Genomic DNA, 22287 nt, shown 5'->3' with positions numbered 1-22287 from the left:
TATTTTTATGTAGTTTCCTCAAATTAATTGGGAAAATCATTCACATTTAACCTCTATTATTTGATACTTTTAATACACTCTTAAGATAGTTGGCAGCATTGTCCTTTATTCTCTATTGGTTTGGGCTTATATAATGTCTTTTTCTTTTCTCCATTTTTTTGTTTTCTTTTTTTTTGCTTCCTAAGGACATGATGACACAGCGCCATGTGCAATTTTGAAAAGTATGGATAGTTTTAGCTTTCTCCAACACCCAGTCCACCAGAGGAGCTTAGAGATTCTGCAGAGATGCAAGGAAGAGAAGTACAGTAAGGCTACAAATCCTGATAAACTCTATGTCATTACATATCCATTTGGAAATGGAAACCAGGAGCATTTTACACCAGGGTGAAACATAGATTGCATAGGCAACATGACCACCATAATCCTCTGAGCAGTCTCAGGATATTTCTTTTGAGTCTTTAGTTCTTTCTCTTTAAGAATGCTGTTACATTTGTTCTTTTAACTTCGGTGCCTATCCTATTTTCTTATGATCGTTGATTTGTTAATTATACTTGGTTACAGTCACTGTATATTGGTTTCCATTTGTCTTTCAAGTAGCCAAGTGATTGGGCAGAAATGAACAATGCTTTTTTTCCTGCTCATTTTTAATAAAAGGCTTTATTAGGTCTAAAATTAAGTATGTGCAAAAGAGAACAATTAAGTAAGTTTTGATATATGTAGGCACCTATGAAATTAGCTCCACAATCAAGATAATGAACATATTCAGCACTTCCAAAAGTTTCCTAATACCCCTTTCTGAATCTGTCTGATTTTTATACTTGCTTATGCTTGAATTTCAACATCAGCAATGTTGCTTTTGTGTATCATTGGTGAATTCACTTAGTTTGATTGCAGTCCTCCAACCAGCTTTTTTTTATGTCTGGTTTAGAGCAAAGCAACTATGTTAATGTTTTGGCTTAAGGAAGAATGACAGTTATGGTGCATGTTCTTTATTGTTTGCTTTTTCTTTCTTTCTTTTTTTTTTAAATAAAATCGGTGTAAAAAGATGCCCTTGGTCTCCATTTCCTCCCTTGCTCTTTATGTGTTATACTCTGAATGAAAATTGGTTCCTTTGCTTGTTAATGGGATTACAGTTACTGGGCTACAGCTGCTGTGAGAATAAACAGATCCTTAGAATACTCAAATCCTAACTCAGCAATTTGCATATAATGGACCTAAATTAAATTACTTAATCTATTTGGACCTCTTAATAAATTACCACAGACTTAGTTTGCTAATTTAACAGTTTTCTGATTGAAATTCCATGAAATTTTAGTATCCAGTTGTCAATGAAAAGGTGAAAATAGAATTCCTAAAAGCAAATGTTGCTTTTTTTCAGTTACTCTTTTACTGTCTTGTTATAAGAAAATGTGTAGTGCATTTTGAAAAAAAATTTAAAAAATTCTCATTTTAGAAAGAACAAAGGTAAGTATTTCATTTTAAAAAGACATTCTTAAAAGTTATTCTTAATTATTGCTATTGTTTCTAAAAGATACACGGTCCTCATTCTGATTATCCATCTTCTTATTCTAAATCTTTTAATCTGTGGGACATTATTTAAGATAGTCTACAAATCTTTTTTGGGAGTTTAATTTTTATTAACTCTTAAATAGTTTCAAGTGGTTTGTTTGCTTTGGTTTTTTTTTTGTGTGTGTGTGTGACTCTTAGCATGACAACTCCAGACCTGATTATATTCCAGCTTACTGTATATGGGTCCGGAATAGGAAGGCACCAATTTCAGCGTAGGTTGTGTGAAGAAATTATGCATTTATCTGTGTTCACATGCAGATTTCTACATTTGTAGATATTGGAGCTTTTCCATTATTTTATATAACTTATTCCATTTTCCAGTATAGTATCAGCAATAATTAGAATTTTCTAACATATAAAATTATAAATTCAAGTTTGGGGGATTTTTTTAAAAAATGAGGGGACTACCAGGTTTAGATAATGGTGAATTGATGAGGTGAATGAACCCCCTACAAGTAATAATTATAAAATCTGGAAAAAATTTAAAAATAACCAATCATTTGAAAGTATTGAAAAAAGACAAAAGTAGGCAGAAAGTACGGAAGAGTTTATTCTTTAAAGTAAGTAGAGCAATGTGTAAAAATTATGAGTTTGTAGCTCTTTGTACAAAGGGTTCCCAAGCTCCTGTAGGTCCAGAGACAATAAACCATAGTCATATTGGCTTAAGGTGTTATAGGACAAAATTGAAAACCGTTAGAGCAGCTGGGAATTTAGGATGAAAATCCTGGAACTGAGATACCTGCTAAGAGGCTAAAACCCAAATTTAGAGTATGCACTCTGCCCATATCCCTGGCTGACTGCTGTGAGTATATAGGGGGAACCTTAGGAATGACAGGGGTCAGAAAGGCAGTGGAAACCTAATAGGTGATAATCCTTGAAAGACACAGCTGCATAGGTGCAATTTGCAAGTTTGCTGCTGTTTTGATTGAAAGGGTTTTCTGCCTGTGTATGGCTTATATGGGAAAAAGCTGAAATCTTTCTGCCTTAATTGGAGTCCATAGGCAATGCAAGATAAAGGGGCAGAAAATTACTGGAAGAAATAATGGCAAAAAACTTCCCTTATTTGGTTACAAAAACACTAACTTACAGATTCAAGATCCGTGACCTCTAAGCAGAATAAAGACAAAAGAAAAGTACAGCTAAGCAAATTATAGGCAAACTATTAAACGTCAAAGATAAAGAGAAAATCTTTAAAGCAGCCAGGGGAAAAAATATGGCACATTAAATACAGGGAATAATGATATGATTAACACCTGATTTCTCAGTGAAATTAATGGAAACCAAAAGGTATCCAAAAAAATCATATTTAAAATGCCAAAAAAATCCCCAAAAGCAAAAATAACTTTTAGCCAGTATTTTTATATTTGTAATTTTTGGTCCAGACAAGTTAACTGCCAGAAGAAAAATTAACAGTCTTCAGAAGAACTTAACAATATCCATTGTGGCTATTGTATATTATCCACAATATTCAATGATAATATTTAGCAAAAGTATCCTTCAAAAATAAAGGTAAAATAAAGACATTTTTAGATAAACAGTATCTGAGAGAATTTTTCATTATAATATGTACTTTGGAAAAATGATAATGGAATTTCTTCAGGCTAAAGGGAAATTATTCAATGATAGTAACTTGAATCTATAGTAGAGGTTGGCAAATTTTTTCTGTAAAGGGCAGATAGTAAATATTTTAGGCTTTGTGGGCCATATGCTTTTTGTTGAAACTATTCAGCTATTCTGTGAATGGAGCCATAGATGATACATAAATAAATGAGTGTGGCTGTGTTCCAGTAATACTTTGTTATGGACACTGGTACTTAAATTTCATATAATTGTATATGTTACAAAAATGTTCTCCCCCACAAACAATTATTTAAAAATGTATAAACCATTCTTAGTTCACAGGTCATACAAAAACAGGCAGTGGATTTGATTTAGGCCATGGACTCTAGTTTGCTAATTCATGAATTATTAGAAGGAATGAAGAACTTTAGCCAGAAATAATATGTATAAAAATATAAATGACTACACACATATATATTTTTTAAATCAGTAAGACCAATTAGACAGTATAGTTTCTCTCCTTAATTTCTTTTAAAAGATATGTGATGGTTTAAAGTAAAAAATATGACATTTTTCTGTGGTTTAAAATGTGTCCACAAATTCTTTGATACTCCTCCCTTTAAAAGGCATGTGCTGTACTTAGTGACTTGCTTCTTACAAATGGAATGTGGCAGAAGTAACACGGTGTGGCCTTTGAGATTTAAGACATAAAAGGTATTATGGCTCCTCTTCCTCCTTTTTGTTTCTGGTCCCCCTATCTTCTCTCCACAGTGGCTCTTCTCTGAGATTTGACAGGGAGGAAATTAGACAAGTGAGGAGAAATTTGGGGTTTTGGGGAACATAGCAGTCTCACTTCTGGAAATATCAGGAACCCCCAGAAAGAAGAAAGAATCAGATGCTGGAACTGGGGGTGGGGGTGGGAAGGTAGTTGCAATAGAACAATCTCACTTCAATTTGAAGCCATACTTCTGGCCTTCAATCCAGTCTTGGGACAATTGAGAGTATAATATTCATCAACAAGGTGAAGGATCGGCAGTTGTCAGAGAAGCGCTGTGGGCTTACTCCATCTCATCTTATTGACAGTGCCTACTTTAATTTCCCTAACCTCAGGTATCAGCATGGTCACACAAAGGATTGAAAATTTAAAATGTATTGTTTGGCCAAGATGAAATTAAAATGGAAATCAATAACAGAAAGATATATGGGAAATCCTCAAAACAAAAGGTGTAAATAATTCTTGAGTCAAAGAAAACTTTATGAGAGCAACTTGAAAGTATTTTGATCTTAATGATGATGGAAACATAACATATTACAATTTGTGGAATGCAACTAAAGAAGTATTTAGGACCAGACACAGTGGCTTACGCCTGTAATCCAGGACTTTCGGAGGCTAAGGCAAGAGGATCACTTGAGGCCAGGACTTTGAGACTAGCCTGAGCATGCCTCTACAAAAAATAGAAAAATTAGCCCCAGGGATGGTGGTACATGCCTGTAGTCCCAGCTACTCGGAAGGCTGAGGCAGGAGCATCACTTGGGCCCAGAAGTTAGTGGTTGCAGAGAGAGCTATGATAATGCCACTGCACTGTAGTCTGGACAACAGAGCAAGACCCTATTGGGGGAGGGGAGGAAGTACTTAGAAGAAAACTTACAGCTTTAAATTCTTTTTTTTTTTTTTTTTTTTGAGACAGAGTCTCGCTTTGTTGCCCAGGCTAGAGTGAGTGCCGTGGCGTCAGCCTAGCTCACAGCAACCTCAAACTACTGGGCTCAAGCAATCCTGCTGCCTTCAGCCTCCCAAGTAGCTGGGAGTATAGGCCTGCGCCACCATGCCCGGCTCATTTTTTCTATATATATATTAGTTGGCCAATTAATTTCTTTCTATTTATAGTAGAGACGGGGTCTTGCTCTTGCTCAGGCTGGTTTTGAACTCCTGACCTCTAGCAATCCACCCACCTCGGCCTCCCAGAGTGCTAGGATTACAGGCATGAACCACTGCACCCAGCTGGTAGTTTAAATTCTTATATTAGGAAAAAAGTAAGGTCACAATCAGTGATTTAAGCTTTTACCATAAGAAGCTAGTAAGTAAAAGAGCATATCAGAGTCAAAATAAGTAGAAGGAAGTAAATAAAGTTGGGACCTAAAATCAGTGAAATAGAGAGCTGACTAACGGTAGAGAATATGCCAGTGAAACCAAAAGCTGTTTTTTGAGGAAAAAACAATGAAATTGATAAACCTTTAGCTCAGTACTATACAATAGAACTTTCTGTAGTGATGGAAATGTTCTTCAACTACCCTGTCCAGTACTGTAGCCACTATCTATATGTGGCTGTTAAGCACCTGAAATGTGTCTGGCATAGCTGAAACTGAAGTTTTAATTCTGTTTAATGAATTTAAATTTATATAGCCACATACAGCTAGTGGCTATTGTATTGGACAGTGCAGTTATAGCCATTCTGATCAAGAAAAATGAGAGAATACACAAAGTGATTATCTGGAATGAAATAGTGGACACAATTATATATATGCTACAGATACCAAAAGTTTGAGGGGAAGATTATAAACATTTATGCCAATAATTTGACAACTTTTATGAAATGGACAAATTCCTTAAATGTCAATAGTTATCAAAATTGACCTAAGAAAAAAATAGAAAACCTAAATAGTCCTATATCTATTCATAATATTGAATTCATAAACAAAGACCCCCTCCCCACAAACACAAGGATCAGGTCCAAGTAGGTTCAATAGTGAATTGTATTAAAGAAACATCTAAGAAAGGAAAATTCTCTACCAGTCCTTCTCAACTCTTTATAAAATAGAGGAGCAGGGAACACTATCCAAATTATATCTTGATATCAGTATTACTCTGCTATCCAAACCAGACAAAACCATTATAAGAAAACTATAGACCAATATAACTTCACAAGGATGGGTATAAAAATCCTTAACAAAATAAGACATAAGTGAAATAAACAATATATTAAAGGATAATACATGAAAACCAAGTGGAATATGTTCCAGGAATGAAAGGTTGGTTTGACACTCAAATCAATTAACTCACCACCTTAACCAACTATAAAATAAAAACCATATAATCATCTCAGTAGACAGAGAAAAAGAGTTTGTCATAATACCGCACTCATTCCTGTTTTAAAACTTTTAGCAACCTCGGAATGGAGAGCAACTTCCTTAGTTTTATAAAAATTATTTTGGAAAACAGTTTATCAGTTTTTATAAAAATAAATATATGTTTCCATGTGTTCCATGAATTTTAATCCCAGGTATTTACCTGAGAGAAATGAAAACATATGTTCACAAAAAGACTCTTTTTTTTTTTTATAATTTTTTTTTTTTTTATTTCGGCATATTATGGGGGTACAGATTTTAAGGTTTCAATAAATGCCCATTCCCCCCCTCCCCCCACACAAAAAGACTCTTTTATAGTTGAATCTCTAAAATGTTTTGCTGAGTAAAGCCTTACACAGACGAGAGCATACTGTTTCATTCTATTTATATCAAATTCTAGACAATGCAAACCATTGAACAGCAGATTAGCAGTTGCCTTGACCTGGGAGTAAGTCTAGGGGATTGTCCAAGAAAGGACATGAGGAAACTCTTGGGGATGATGGACACATTATTTATTTTCCTCTGGTGGTGGTTATGGATGAATGCATTCGTCAAAACTTACCCAACTCTGTACTTAAAATGTATATATTTTACTGTATGAAATTTTTTACCCCAATAAAAATTCTACATGATATGTCACAGGTAAATATCTAGAAGTGATTATTTTTTATGAAATTAAGAATATCTAAAATAAAAAATGGTATATGATAAGAATTCCTGTTTGAAAATGGTAGACAGAAATAGATACTGACATGTATTTTGATGAAAACTGCAGGGAAGATAGCTATATTTCTCTTGAATTTAGGAGAATATGGATATTAAGTTTAGGAAATCAGTACAGGTAAATAAACTGTGTGACTTAAGGATATCCACAATAATAACAAAGATAAGAATTTTTGTCTTTAAAGTAGCATTTGAAACCTTTATCAAGTGAAAATCAAGAAGGGAAAATGAGTTTAAAAAGTGAAAATAAATGGAAAACATGAAATAAAATGACAGTAACAAATACTATTTAAATGTAATATAAATGACTTAATCTCACCAATTAAACTCTCAAAATGAATTGTTCAATAGTTTAATTAAATGATGTCTATAAGATTTTTAAATCAAAGTGATAAAAATAAAAAGATTGAACAGATATACCAGGCAGATATGAATGATAGCAGTAAATAAAGCTAGACAGTAATCTCAACAGATCTTCACTGATAGAATTTGTAAAAAGATTTAGTTGAGTAAAGCAGAAGGTGAACCCACTAGAAAGTTTTGAGATTTAATAAATTGGTAAATGTGTGTATAAATATAAATAAGCAATTACTTTATAGAACTTAGTAATGCTTAATTTACTAGATTAAGGGGGAGAAAACAAAGTGAAAATAAGTACTGTGTAACAATAACATCCCTGAATGGAAGGGAATGGCTTGAATTAAAGCATATGAAGTTTCTGGTACTCTTCAGGAAAAGAAGAGGTAATTCAGTTTAGAATTTATTAGTATGTTAAAAATTTAAAGATGACCAGACACAGTGGGTCACTCCAGTCAGCCCAGCATTTTGGGATTCGAGGTGGAAGGATCACTTGAGGCTAGGAATTCATGACCAGCCTGGGCAACATAGTGAGACTCCTTCCTCTACAAAAAATAAAAGCAAAAAAAAAAAAAAAAAAGCTGAGCGTGGTAGAAGAATCACTTGATCCCAAGAGTTTGAGGTTGCTGTGAGCTATGATGATGCCATTGCATTCTAGTCTGGGTGACAGAGTGAGGTCCTGTCTCAAAAAACAAAACGAAACAGCACATGTATGAGCTCAAGAAATAGAGGAAATATAGCTGAAAATTGAATTACTTATGTTGAGGAAAGGCCTGAGATTATTATAATAATGATAAATAGAAATAATTGGTGAGTGTGAAGTAGAAATTGAACAAATAGAACGAAAAATGCATTCAAATATATAAAATCTGTTCAAAGTACTGTTTTGTTGGTCATAGGCCATATTATTAATGTATTCCCAGTAACAGTATTTGTATGGTCATATATCTTCAATTATCTTGGGTATATATACTTACAAATGGAATTGCTGAGTCATAGGGTAACTATTAAATTTTTGATGAACTAGAATGTTTTCCAAGATGGCTGCATCATTTTACATTCTGGTGTATATGAAAGTTCTGATTTCTCCAGGTCTTTGATGACACTTCTTATCTGTGTTTTCTATTGTAGCAATCCTAGTGAATATAAAGTGACATCTGGTAGATTTGATTTGCAGTTCTCTGATGATTAATGATGTTGAGCATTTTTCATATGCGTATTAGTCATTTGTATGTCTCGTTTGGAGAAATAACTCTTTGAATTCCCTATGCATTTTAAATTAGGTTATTATCTTTTTATTACTAAGTTGTAAGTTCTTATTATATTCTGGATACAAATTCCTTATCAGATATATGATTTGCAGATAATGTCTATAATTCTGTGATTTATGTTTTCACTTTCTTGATAAAGTAGTGTCCTTTAAAGCATATAAGTTTTTAATTTTGATGATGTGCAGTTTATCAATTTTTTCTTTGGTTGCTTATGCTTTTGGTATCATGTCTAAGTTACCATTGCCTAATCCAATGTCTGGAAGAATTGTTCCTGTGTTTTTTTAAAGAGTTTTGTAGTATTAGCTCTTACATTTATATCTTTGACCAAACTTTATACTTTTACATGTGGATATGTAGTTTTCATGGCACCATTTGTTGGAAAGGTTATTCATTTCCCACTGAACGGTCTTGGCACTTTTGTAAAAAATTGATTAATCGTAAATGTAAAAGTTTATTTCTTGACTCTCAGTTCTGTTCCATTGCTCTATTTGTCTGTCTTTGTACCAGTACCATACTGTGTTGATTATTGTATCTTTTTAGTAAATTTTGAAATCAGGAAGCACGAGTCCTCCAACTTTGTGTTTTTTTGCAAGATTGTTTTGGCTATACTGAGTCCCTTTCATTTCCATATTAGTGTTAGGATCAGCTTGAGCTTGTTCATTTCTGCAAAAATAGGTAGCGTGTTTCCTCGAAAATAAGACCTGCCCATTAAATAAGCCCTAGCAAGTTAGCATTTGTGCAATATAAGCCCTACCCCGAAAATAAGACAAGACCTAGTGATGGGTGTGGCTATGCAGCATATCTGCACAACCCATGCATTTCGTCGCAGAGCAGTGAAGAAGATGAGCAGTCCTTCTCATCTGCCCCATCATGACAGCTACTATTCCAGAGGTGACCGAAAAGGTGCGGGCAGCCCCACCAAGGTCGGCTCCCCCACCAGGTCCCGGCCATTCTGTGAGTGCTGCAAGCTGAAGCTTTGAGGGGAATATAACACATCCCCTGAAAATAAGATCTAGGGTGGCTTCTTGAGGAAAACTAAATATAAGACCCTGTCTTATTTTTGGGGAAACACGGTAGCTGGGATTTTAATAAAGATTACATTGATCTATAGATCCATTTGGGGACCATTGACATCTTAACAATATTATGTTTTCCAATTCACAAACGTGGATGGTATTCCATTTAGTTGGGTCTTCTCTAATTTTTTTAATGATATTTTGTACTTTTCAGTTAGACATTTTGTACTTTTTTGTTAAATTTATTCCTATTAACAGAATTGTTTTTTTTAATTTCATTTTCAGAATATTTGTTTTTATTGTATAGAAATACAATAGATTTTGTATGCTAATTTGTTTCCTGTAATTTTGCTGAACTCATTTATTAGTCCTAGTAGATTTTTTTGTATTCCTTAGGATTTTCTGCATAGAAGATCATATCATCTTGAATAAAGATACTTTTACGTCTTCATTGCCAATGTATCTTACCTATGTTAAATGTTTGTGTATATATGTATCCTATAGAAATTAATAACTTTCTGCTTATATAGATTGAATGTATCATTTGATTTGAAGAAAATAGTAGTTTTTAAATATTAGTAACTTACTTTTATGGAACCAGTTTGCCTTTGATGCTTACTGTATTTATCTGTGAGATTAACTGATCTCTAAAATATATAATCCATGTCACCAATATATTTATTACTCAAAAATGATGGAGAGGGGTCATATTAAAATTTTTTATAATATCAAAATAAGAAATGACCTTTGTATACTTCCTAAATTTATTGTTTAAGTGAAAGAAGAAATAAAAGAGTTCATTATTAAATTTCCTAATTGGCTTCATTCTTAACTAAGTCAGTTTTGTAAATGATGGTTATGGAACTTGGTTCAGATGATTTAGATGTTTCTGATATATTTAGCAAATATTTACTATTAAAGTACATTAATTTCACTTACCTTTAGAAAAATTGTCATGTTTAGTTTTTCTTAGCATTGCTCTGAAAAATTCTGAGTTTTTTTTTTTTTTTTTTTTTTTCTCCCTAGGTATAACTCGGAAAAATCCTAGAACACCTCTTTCTGATCTTCAGGGCATGAATACTCTAAATGAAAAAAACCAATAGTAAGTGTGTTTGTTTTATGATTTCAAGAAAGTATAGAAGAAATAACTAGCATTTTTATAAATATTTTTGTGACTTTAAAAGTATGAAGAAAGTCAGGCTTGGTTTGTTTTTTATTTCTTATAGCCTTTATAATAACAAATTAGTGAGTTAGAGTTAACAAAACTTGTCTATGATTGCTTTTGGTAAAATGGCTGTACAATTTTTTTAAAGTTTGCTTTTGGTAAAATGGCTGTACAATTTTTTTAAAGTATCCTCAGAATAATTTTAAACATATATTTTAATTGCTGAGATCCTTCTTGTATTTTATGACTTTTGCAATATTTAAGGGTTATTCTGCTTCTTTCTGTGGAGAAATATTATTGGCAAGTAATAATTGAATAGTGTGATTTACATCAAACAATCCAATACATTTTTTTGGTGATTATGATTACCAAAGTTTACTTTTACCATTTTCAGTGAAGAATTATTGAGTGCAATTTGATAATAGCAAATACAAATAATTTTCTGAGTTTATAAATAAAGTTTTTCTGTCCTTCATTTATACCATTTAATAAAGGTTGTAATTAATATGACCAGAAGCATTGTTTAGTTTCTAGAGTGTGCTGACTACATTTTAAACATCATCAAGAGAATTAAGTTTCTTAATACCTTGGTAATTCTGGTAATTTGGGTGATCTGTGATTAAAATGAAGGCATAAATTCAGTAATCATTTAAAAAGAATTTTTTTTTTTGAGACAGAGTCTCACTCTGTTGCCCTGGTGGCTAGAGTACAGTGGTGCCATGGCAGCTCACTACAACCTCAAATTCTTGGGCTCAAACGATCCTTCTGCCTCAACTTCCTGAATAGCTGGGACTACAGACGTTTGCCACCATGCCTGGCTAATTTTTTCTATTTTTTGTATAGACAGGCTCTTTCTCTTGCTCAGAACTCTTGACCTCAAGTGATCTTCCCACCTCAGCCTCCCAGAGTGCAAGGATTATAGGTGTAAGCCACTGCTCCTGGTCCATAAACTAATTTTGTAAAGATAGGTATATAAGCTTATTTACGACAAACCTTTTTACAGGGATCTTGGTTACATAAGCTTCATTCTTTCCTTTTGTATACAATAAAAAAAGATAAATGATATTGAAGTAATGTTATCAGGAAAAGGCCAGCTAGCAGTCTTAATAAGAGTTTCTTCAGATCATATTTATTGCATTGGTGAATTTGTTTTTTTGAGACAAGGTCTCCCTCTGTTGCCTGAGCTGGAGTGCAGTGCTGTGATCCTAGCTCACGTAACCTCAAATTCCTGGGCTCAACCGATACTCCTGCCTCAGCCTCCTTAGTAGCTAGGACCGGACATGCCTTACCATGCCCTGTCAATTTTTAAATTTTTGTGTAGAGACGAGGTCTTGCTGTGTTGCTCAGGCTGAGCTTGAATTCCTGGACTCAGGTCATCCTCCCACAGTGCTTGGATTACAGGCATGAGCCCCCACACCCAGCCTGCATTGGTGAATTTATTTTAGACCTATTTTAGAGAAAATAGTAGAGAAGAGGAAGATGACAGAATAATAGATATTTGTAAAATCAAATCACCTATATATCATTAGCTTATAGCTACTAAGTGGAGCCTTTAGGGCCTTCCCTGTAGAATTTTCCTCTTAGTGGGTCATAAAGAGTCATATAAACTCACTAAACCTCAGAAATTTTTTTTGTTTCTTCATTTTATTCTGATAGCAGGTTCTTAAAGTATGAGGACTATTTTTTTTCACTTCCCAAAGTTATCAGCTGTATTTTATGGGAATGTAGGTGATCACTTTATGAAAACGCACAAAAAACCTTTGTTATATATTTAGCAGTGGCTTTCTCACCTATTTAGAAGTGATCATTGAAATAAGTACCCTTTGAGGCAGGGGTTTTGCAACTAGTCAATTAGTGCCTTCATACTTACTAATTGTTATGAAATGGTAAAAGCTGTTTTTTTAAATAAAAAATAACCCCTTAATCAACTGGTAGGATTAATGAGGTAAGTGAAGAATTCTACAAAATTAATGATACTTAATCTAAAGTAAAAGTTTTGAGTGAGTAAAAGAATTGTATGTCCAATTTAGTGGTGATCTAGGACTAAGATTGGGTATTTGATATCGTCTATATTAAAGCAGTGACATGGAAAGCAGTTTTAGCTGATACACGTATTCCTCGAGTAAGAGGTAAAACTTTCATTAAAATTGAGAAGACAGGTGAATTTTGGTAAGAGGTTATTTATTTCTTTTTTTTTAAGTTAGTTAATCTTTTTTTTTGAGGCAGAGTCTCACTTTGTTGCCCAGGCTTGAGTTTTGTAGCATCAGCTTAGCTCACAGAAACCTCAAAATCCTGGGCTTAAGCAATGCCTCAGTTTCCTGAGTAGCTGGGACTAAAGGCGCATACCATCACGCCTAGTTATTTTTTTCTGTTTTTAGTAGAGATGGGGTCTCACCCTTGCTCAGGCTGGTCTCAAACTCCTGACTTCAAGCGACCCTCCCACCTTGACCTCCTAGAGTACCAGGATTACAGGCATGAGCCACTGTCCCCAGCCTTGATAAGAGGTTATAAAGTGGAAACAAATGTGTTTGTGTCAAAATATGATTCAAGAAAAAGTACAGAATTTATGCATACATATCATGAAGCAGAGATGGTAAATGCACTAAACTATCTTCTGAGCAGACCCTTGTATGACAGTCCTAAAAAGACTGCCTCATTAGGCAATGATGCATTTATTTCTAGGTGGAAAAAGCCCATGAAAGTGAATAGTTGTAGAGTGGGATGTTTGAGGAATAAAATAGACCAGCCCATACTGGAAGAAAATATCTTTGCAAACTTGTTGTCTAGGAGGAGATAGGAGTGTGTCTCATCAGAATTTATTGTCAATAAGTACATAATGAATTTTGTACATTGTAGAAATTTGGTAGGTTTTATAATTAAATTGTGTGTGTCATACTATTATGCTAATCCTAGGGCACTGAGGAACAAGAATAAGCCTCATGAAAACTCTTGGGTTATGGGCATGATTTTTTGGGACTTTGTACAATATATTGATATCCACATATTAAGGACTGAGAAAGGCTTATTTTTTAAGAATTGGCTATGCAGTATGTTTTAGATAGTGATTTCTATTCTTAATACAAAAATAAACTCACTGTCTAAATCATTATTTCTGTTTAAATTCAACTTTTCCTGTTGATCTGGGTAAATGACTGCTTACCACCTGAGACATCATGTTATAATATTCAATAATGAGAACAGAAGTAAATACTTTTTAGTTTGAAATATTAGTATAATAATTTATTGCTAGAGTTGTTTTAGAAATGAGCACATTTCACATGATCTATAAAAATGAATGAATTTTAAGGTTCTTTTAGAACCAATATGATTTGATGTCACATAAAACAGTGTGGAGTGATTTCTCATATGTTATAGTTAGATGGCTCTCATATCATTTCCTTTTGTCTTAGTACGTATTTTGGATACCATATCTTCTGGGAAAAATGCAGAACTTGAATGTTAATATAAGTAGGTGGCTCAGCATGGTGGCTCATGCCTGTAATCACAACATTTTGGGAGACTGAGACAAGAGGATCACTGAGGCTAGGACTTCAAGACAAGCTTGGACAACATAGTGAGACCCTCGTCTCTAAATAATAAAAAAAAGTTAAAAATTAGCCAAGACTGGTGGCTTGTGCCTATAGTACCAGTTACTCGTGAGGCCGAGGTGGGCGGATCACTTGAGGCCAGGAGTTGGTGACTAGCTTGGGCAAAATGGCGAGATCTTGCCTCTACAAAGAAAAAGTAAGTGGGTATATGTGATTAGCAGTTTATGTTGTAATCAATTATAAGAATTATGAACTGATATTAATATTTTAGTAGAAATTTAAAACATTAAATAATACATAATCATTTCAAAAGGCCCTTTTGTGGTTTTTCATTTTAAAATACAGGGTCTGTTATCCTAAATGCCATTTGTCCATTTTTAATATCCTCATGTCAGGTTTTTGTTTAATTAAAAAAATTAATGGGTTCATTAGTTGGGTATTATTTGCATGTTACATTCATCCCTAATAATCAAATTATTCTTGAGAGAAAAATATTAATAAAGTGATAAACGAAGACAAATACAACTTACAGTTCTGGTAGATCATTTGTTTATTTAACAAATACTTAATGCCAGGTCATGTGGTGGAAATTGGAAAATTGATACTTTGATAATATCACTTATTATATCTATCTTATAAAGAAATACAGGATGCTATGACAACATATAAGGACTACTTAATTTAATTTTTGATTTTGATGCTGTTTTGAGAATTGAATGTTTTTGAGAATTGGATGCCAGATGCATCAAACAGATTTTTCAGAGAAAAGATCTTTTAAACTGTTATCTGTGTAAGAATAATAGTAAGCCCTCTCAAAAGGAAAACAATGCATTCCTGGTAGAAGAGCACTGTGTATGAAGGTCTGAGACAAAAAGAAAGCATGGCATTTATGAAGAATTAAAAGAGTATGTGTATGAAGAGAGAAGTAATGAAAAGTGATTCTAGAGAGAAAAATAGTCATGGTCTAGATCATGTAGGGCTGATAGTCATGTTGGAGAGCTTAAACTTCCTTTTAAGAATGAGAAGTTATTTAATGATTTTAAGAAGAGGACTGACTCATATTTCAGAAGAATCTATGGTTGTTTTATGGAGAATAATCTGCAGAGGCACTAGAATGGATTTCGGGAGACTGGTAATTCTAGCAAGATTTGATGTCATGGAATGGGTAGTGGTGGTGGGCATACACTGATGTGAATCTGTGGTAAGGAAAATTAAGAGAGGATCTATATGGTGGTGGCTCATGCCTGTAATCCTAGCACTCTGGGAGGCTGAGGCGGGTGGATTGCTCCAGGTCAGGAGTTTGAAACCAGCCTGAGCAAGACCCTGTCTCTACCAAAAATAGAAAGAAATTCATTGATCAACTAAAAATATAATATATATAAAATTAGCCGGGCATGGTGGCACATGCTGGTAGTCCCAGCTACTCGGGAGGCTGAAGCAGGAGGATTGCTTGAGCCCAGGAGATTGAGGTTGCTGTGATCTAGGCTGACGCCACGGCACTTACTCTAGCCTGGGCAACAAAGTGAGACTCTGTCTTAAAAAAAAAGGGGGGGGGAGAATCTAATATGACTGTATAAAAATTATGGACTATATTGGATTCAACCCATCTTCCTGTTTTTAGCCCCATTCCGCAGCACCTGTGCAGTGGTACAGTTATTGCTAAAACCTGAGTCTTTTCAGAGTTTTAAAGGAGAATCCACATGTATCTTGTTATTTTAGTCATCTCTCCCAACCCTTGCATCTACATACACACAAGCACAAATATTCTCGATCACATATATACATATATAACCCCCTTCTCTGATTTTCACATACGTATAAACTTAGATTTCAACTTGTTCAGGTTTACTAAATCTTTTATTACATGCCCATCCACTTTTAAACTTTTACTTCACCTGTCTTTTACAGTCTTCTTTCTCACTCTTTGTTCTGGTGAACTTATAATTTTTTACTTATCTTTTTAGGAGTTTTTCAGGTGGGAGCAGAAATAGACAATTGAGTTTAATATGCAATGGAAGCTTAATACAAATTTCCCTTAAGCAGAGACCAAGTAATTCTAGTTTAGGAATGCAGCTTATTTAAGAATGTGATCCTGGGGAGCAGGAGTGAGGGATATGGAAATAAAAAAGGAAAGGTTGGAAAACCCATGCAAGAATGCATGATTGAATTGGGTACCAGTTGGTATACCCTGAGGGACCAGCTGGGGAGCCTTGTGATTTGTGTCTCAGGGCCATCTATATTTGCCTTAGGGAAGAAAGGAGGGATGATTTATCCATTGCTCCAAGGGTTGCCTGCCCTACAGGGTTATGCATATGTAAATACTGAGCCCAAACTTGCAAAGAGGCAAGTATCTATAGTCTAAAACTGATGCTGTCAGTAGCATCTGTTTGAAACTGGGCAAGGTGTGTTGGAATTACTGACAGCACTGTTTGCAGCAGGAGTGGCTAGAATAAGAACTGAGACTAAGAGGATTTGAAATGGTGCGTAAGTAATATCCAAAATACATGTTTAATGAGAAGTTCCTGTTTACTCTTTTCTTTATATGTTAATGTTGCTTTTCTTTTTGGAGACAGAGTCTCACTCTGTTGCTCAGGCTAGAGTGCCATGGAGTCAGCCTAGCTCACAGCAACCTCAAAATCCTGGGCTTAAGCAATCCTACTGCCTGGGCTTCCCCAGTAGCTGGGACTACAGGCATGCACCACCATGCCCAGCTAATTTTTTCTACGTATATTTTTAGTTGTCTAGCTAATTTTTTTCTTATTTTTTTTAGTAGAGGCAGGGTCTCCTCAGGCTGGTCTCAAACTCCTGAGCTCAAAATGATCCACCTGCCTCGGCCTCCCAGAGTGTTGATGTAGCTTTTGATGCAGGAGAATATACAAAACATACATGCACATTAGAAAGCATACTAACAAAATGAACCTTCCAACCAATTTCAGAGCCAGAAGATTACTAATACTGTTGTAGCTATGTGTTTGTGTTACTCTCTGATTATTTGTGTTACTCTCTGATTATTCCCCTTCCTTCCTCCCCACAGATAGCTACTATTCAGAATTTTCTTTTTATCATTCCCTTGCTTTTTATTTATTTTTTTCACTGAGTCCACTTGCTCAAATTATTTATTTATTTATTTATTTATTTATTTATTTATTTATTTATCATTCCCTTGCTTAAAAAATAATTTTACAATAAATGTGTGTTTTTCTAAGTGATAAATTGTTTAGCTTTTCTATTTTTGAGTTTTACAGAAATATTAATATATAGCATATAGTCTTCTGTGACTTTCTTTTCCTTCAGTAAAATGCATCTAGGATTTGTTCACCTGCTGCTTGTAGTTTTGTCTATTTAGTTGCTGTATAAAATTGTATGACATTAGGGAAGAATGAGGAGTTAGTGTTTAATCAATATAGAGATTAATTTTGGGGAAAAGGTCTAGAGATAATTTTTTAATTTTTTATTTAAGCATATTATGGGGGTACAAATGTTAAGGTTACATATATTGCCCATGCCACCCCCACCCGCCAGATACCGATAAATGTTATTCCTATATGTCCACTTAAGTGTTGATCCGTTAATACCAATTTGTTTGTGAGTACATGTGGTGCTTGTTTTTCCATTCTTTTATTTTATTTTTTTGCATTATTTTTTATTTCGGCATATTATAGGGGTACAGATTTTAAGGTTTCAATAAATGCCCTTTACCTCCCTCCCCCGTTTTTCCATTCTTGAGATACATCGCTTAGTAGAATGGGTTCCAGCTCTATCCAGGAACATACAAGAGATGCCATATCACCATTGTTTCTTAAAGCTGAATAGTACTCCATGGTATACATATACCACATTTTATTAATCCACTCATGTATTGATGGGCACCTGGGTTGTTTCCACACCTTTGTGATTGTGAACTGTGCTGCTATAAACATTTGAGTGCGGTGTCCCATTTGTAGAGTGTCATTTGATCTTTTGGGTAGATGCCCAGTAGTGATCTTTTGGGTGGATGCCCAGATGCTGGATCAAATGGTAGATCTACTTGTATCGCTTTAAGGTATCTCCATATTGCTTTCCACACAGGCTGAACCAATTTGTAGTCCCACCAGCAGTATATGAGTGTTCCTAACTCTCTGCATCCACGCCAACATTTATTGTTTGGGGACTTTTTGATAAAGGCCGTTCTTACTGGACATAAGTGATATCTCATTGAAGTTTTGATTTGCATTTCCCTGATGATTAGAGATATTGAGCATTTTTTCTTATGTTTGTTGGCCTTTATTCTGTCTTCTTGTGAAAAATTTCTCTTCAAGTCCTTTGCCCACTTTTTAGTAGGGTTGTTTGATTTTTTCTTGCTGATTTTCCTGAGTTCTAAATAGATTCTAGCCCTTTATTGGATGTGTGCTTGCGGAAATTTTCTCCCATTCTGTGGGTTGTCTGTTTGCTCTCTTGACAGTTTCTTTGGCTGTGCAGAAGCTTTTTAATTTCATCATGTTCCATTTATTTATTTTTGTTGCTGCTGTGATTGCCTTTGGGGACTTCTTCATAAATTCTTTGCCTAGGCCAATGTCTAGAAGAGTATTTCGAACATTTTCCTCTAGGATTCTAATAGTTTCACACGTAATGTTCAAGTGTGTTACTCAGCATGAGTTGATTTTTGTGAGAGGTGAAAGGTGTGGGTTCTGTTTCAGTCTTCTATATGTGGCTATCTGGTTTTCCCAACACCATTTATTGAATAAGGATTCTTTTCCCCAGTGGATGTTTTTATCTGGTTTGTCGAAGATTAGTTGGCTATATGAGGATGGTTTTATATCTGGGTTCTCTGTTCTGTTCCACTGGTCAATGTCCCTGTTCTTGTGCCAGTCCCAAGCTGTTTTAATGACTATAGCCTTGTAGTATAGTTTGAAATCTGGTAGATTGATACCTCCTATTTTGTTTTTATTGCCTGGGATTGATTTTGCTATACGGGGTCTTCTCTGGTTCCATATGAAGCGTAAAATTATTTTTTCTATATCTGTGAAAAATGATGATGGTATTTTGATAGGGATTGTGTTGACTGTGTAGGTCACTTTGGGTAGTATAGACATTTTAACAATGTTGATTCTGCTGACCCATGTGCATGGTATATTCTTCCATCTGTTTACATCCTCTGCTATTTCTTTCTTCAGTGTTTCATAGTTCTCCCTGTAGAGGTCTTTTACCTCCTTAGTTAAATATATTCCTAGGTACTTTATTTTCTTTGTTGCTATTTGGAAGGGAATTGAGTCTTAGATTTGGTTCTCACTTGTACTATTGTTGGCATATATGAATGCCTCTGATTTCTGTGTATTGATTTTGTATCCTGAGACTTTTCCAAATTCATTTATCAGATCAAGGAGTCTCGAGTCTCTTGGTTGAATCCTTGGGGTTTTCTAGGTATAATATCATGTCAGCAGCAAAGAGTGAGAGGTTGATCTCTTCTGCTCCCATTTGGATGCCCTTAATTCCACTCTCTTGTCTGATTGCTGTAGTGAGGACTTCCAGCACTGTGTTGAACAGAAGTGGAGATAGTGGGCAACCTTGCCTTGTTCCAGTTCTAAGTGGGAATGCTTTCAATTTTTCCCCATTCAGTATGATATTTGCTGTGGGTCTGTCATATATGGCTTGTATCATTTTTAGGTAAGCCCCGTCTATGCCTATTTTGTTGAGCATTCTTATCATAAAAGGGTGTTGAATTTTGTTGAATTTTCTCTGTATCTATTGAGAGGATCATATGGTCTTTGTTTTTGCCTCTGTTTATATGGTGAATTACATTTATAGATTTGCATATGCTAAACTATCCCTCATCCCTGGGATGATGCCCACTTGGTTGTGATGGATAATTTTCTTGGCAAGCACCTGGATTCGATTTGCTAGGATTTTGTTGAGAATTTCTGCACCTATATTCATAAGGGGTATTGGTCTGTAGTTTTCTTTTTTTGTTGCATCCTTTCCTGGTTTTGGTATCAGGGTTATGGTTGCTTCATAAAATGTGTTGGGGAGAATTTCATCTTTCTCAATGTTGTGGAATAATTTCTGCAGGGTAGGCACCAGTTCTTTGTAGGTGTGGTAAAATTCGGGTGTGAAACCATCTGGTCTGGGACTTTTCTTTTTAGGAAGGTTTTTTTATTGCTGATTCAATTTCAGTACTTGATATTGGTCTGTTCAGGAATTTTATTTCTTCCTGGTTGAGTCTAGGTAGGCTGTGTGTTTCTAAGAAATTGTTCATTTCCTCCATATTTTCCAGTTTGTGTGGATAAACGTTTTTGTAGTATTCATAAATTATATCTTGTATCTCCGTGGCATCAGTTGTAATTTCTCCTTTATTGTTCCTGATGGAGCTTATTAGAGATTTTTCTTTTCTGCTTTTTGTTAGTCTAGCCAGTGGTGTGTCAATTTTGTTTATTTTTTCAAAGAACCAACTTTTTGTTTTATTAATCTTCCATATAGTTCCCGTGTTGTCAATTTCATTTAGTTCTGATTTGATCTTAATGATTTCACTTTTTCTGCTGGGTTTGAGGTTGGTCTGTTCTTCTTTTTTCAGCTCTTTGAGGCGATTCATTAGGTTGTCTATTTGTGATCTTTTCGACTTTTGGATACAGGTATTTATGGAAATAAGCTTTCCTCTCAGGACTGCTTTATCTGTGTCCCACAGGTTTTGGTAACTTATGTTACCTTTGTTGTTTAGTTCAAAGAATCTTTTGATTTCCATCTTTATTTCCTCATTTATGAAGTGATCATTCAGCAGAATGTTGTTTAGTTTCCATGACTTTGTGTAGAAATGAGGACTCATGTTAGGATCGATTTCTACATTTATTCCATTGTGGTCTGAAAAGATACATGGTATGATTTCTATTTTTTTAAATTGTTTGAGACGTGCTTTGTGTCCTAGGATGTGGTCAATCTTAGAGAATGACCCATGAGCTGATGAGAAGAATGTATATTCAGTGGTTTTGTGGTAGAACGTCCTGTAAATGTCAGTCAGGCCCTTTGTTCTAGAGTTCTGTTTAAGTCCATTATTTCTTTGTTGACTTTGTGTCTGGAGGATCTGTCCTGTGCTATCAGTGGAGTGTTAATGTCTCCAACTATTATGGTGTTGTGGTTTATCCATTTGTTTAGATCAAGTAGAGGTTGCTTTATGAATCTGGGTGCACCAAGGTTGGGTGCATATATATTTAGAATTGTTATGTCTTCTTGTCGAACTGTACCCTTCACCATTATATAGTGACCCTCTTTGTCTTTTATTACTTTTTTTGATTTAAAAACTTGTAGTCAGCACCACCATACCATCTTTCTTTTGGCTTCCATTTGTTCTCCACCCCTTTATCTTTAGTCTAATTGCATCCTTGCAGGTTAGATGTGTTTCGTGAAGGCAGCAGACACTTGGCTTGTATTTTTTTATCCATTCGGCCAGCCTATGTCTCTTGAGTGGGGCGTTCAAGTCATTCATATTTATTGAGATAACTGATAGGTGGGGCAGATTTCTGTTCATTATTTTGGGTTGAACTTTGTTGCTTTGTTTTCTCTCTTGAGCCATTGTGGTTTCTGGGCTTTGATCTTTAGCTTTTGAGTAGATTTACATTCATGAGTGTGTGTTGTGTTGATTTGTCGGGTAATATTGTTTTGAGTACTTCTTGAATGGCTTGTCTTTTCTTGGTGAATTCCCTCAGTCTTTGCTCATCTGAGAATGTCTTGGTTTCTCCTTAGTATACAAAACTTAGTTTTGCAGGGAATAAGATTCTAGGCTGGGCATTGTTTTGTTTCATAGGAGTGAGAGTGGAGCCCTCATGTCTTCTTGCCTGTAAAGTTTCAGTAGAGAAGTCTGGCGTTATTCAGATTGACTTTCCTTTGTATGTAACTTGCTTCTTTCGCCTTACAGTTCTTAAAAGGGCCTCTTTAGTTGATATTTTGGTCAGTCTGATGACTGCATGTAGTGATGTCTTCCTGTTTGC

The 22287-nt window shown here is 34.8% G+C and overlaps 1 protein-coding gene across 11 annotated transcripts in view; it reads left to right on the top strand.

The window, feature by feature from the left end:
• The window catches only part of MYO9A (myosin IXA), a 257752-nt gene that overhangs the window by 135198 nt on the left and 100267 nt on the right, over positions 1 to 22287 (top strand). For 10 of the 11 annotated variants that reach the window (XM_076004523.1, XM_012768294.3, XM_076004525.1 and 7 more), the window contains 2 exons: positions 186 to 305; positions 10646 to 10721. In XM_076004523.1, coding sequence (XP_075860638.1) covers positions 186 to 305; positions 10646 to 10721 — 196 coding nt within the window. The remainder of the gene's footprint in view (positions 1 to 185; positions 306 to 10645; positions 10722 to 22287) is intronic. The other variant, XM_076004524.1, reaches the window with a different exon arrangement.

The sequence above is a fragment of the Microcebus murinus genome, chromosome 6, assembly GCF_040939455.1.
Source record: "Microcebus murinus isolate Inina chromosome 6, M.murinus_Inina_mat1.0, whole genome shotgun sequence".
Classification (NCBI taxonomy): Eukaryota; Metazoa; Chordata; class Mammalia; order Primates; family Cheirogaleidae; genus Microcebus; species Microcebus murinus.
The sequence above is the reverse complement of the archived record's forward strand: the minus strand, read 5'-3'. Positions and strand labels throughout refer to the sequence as shown.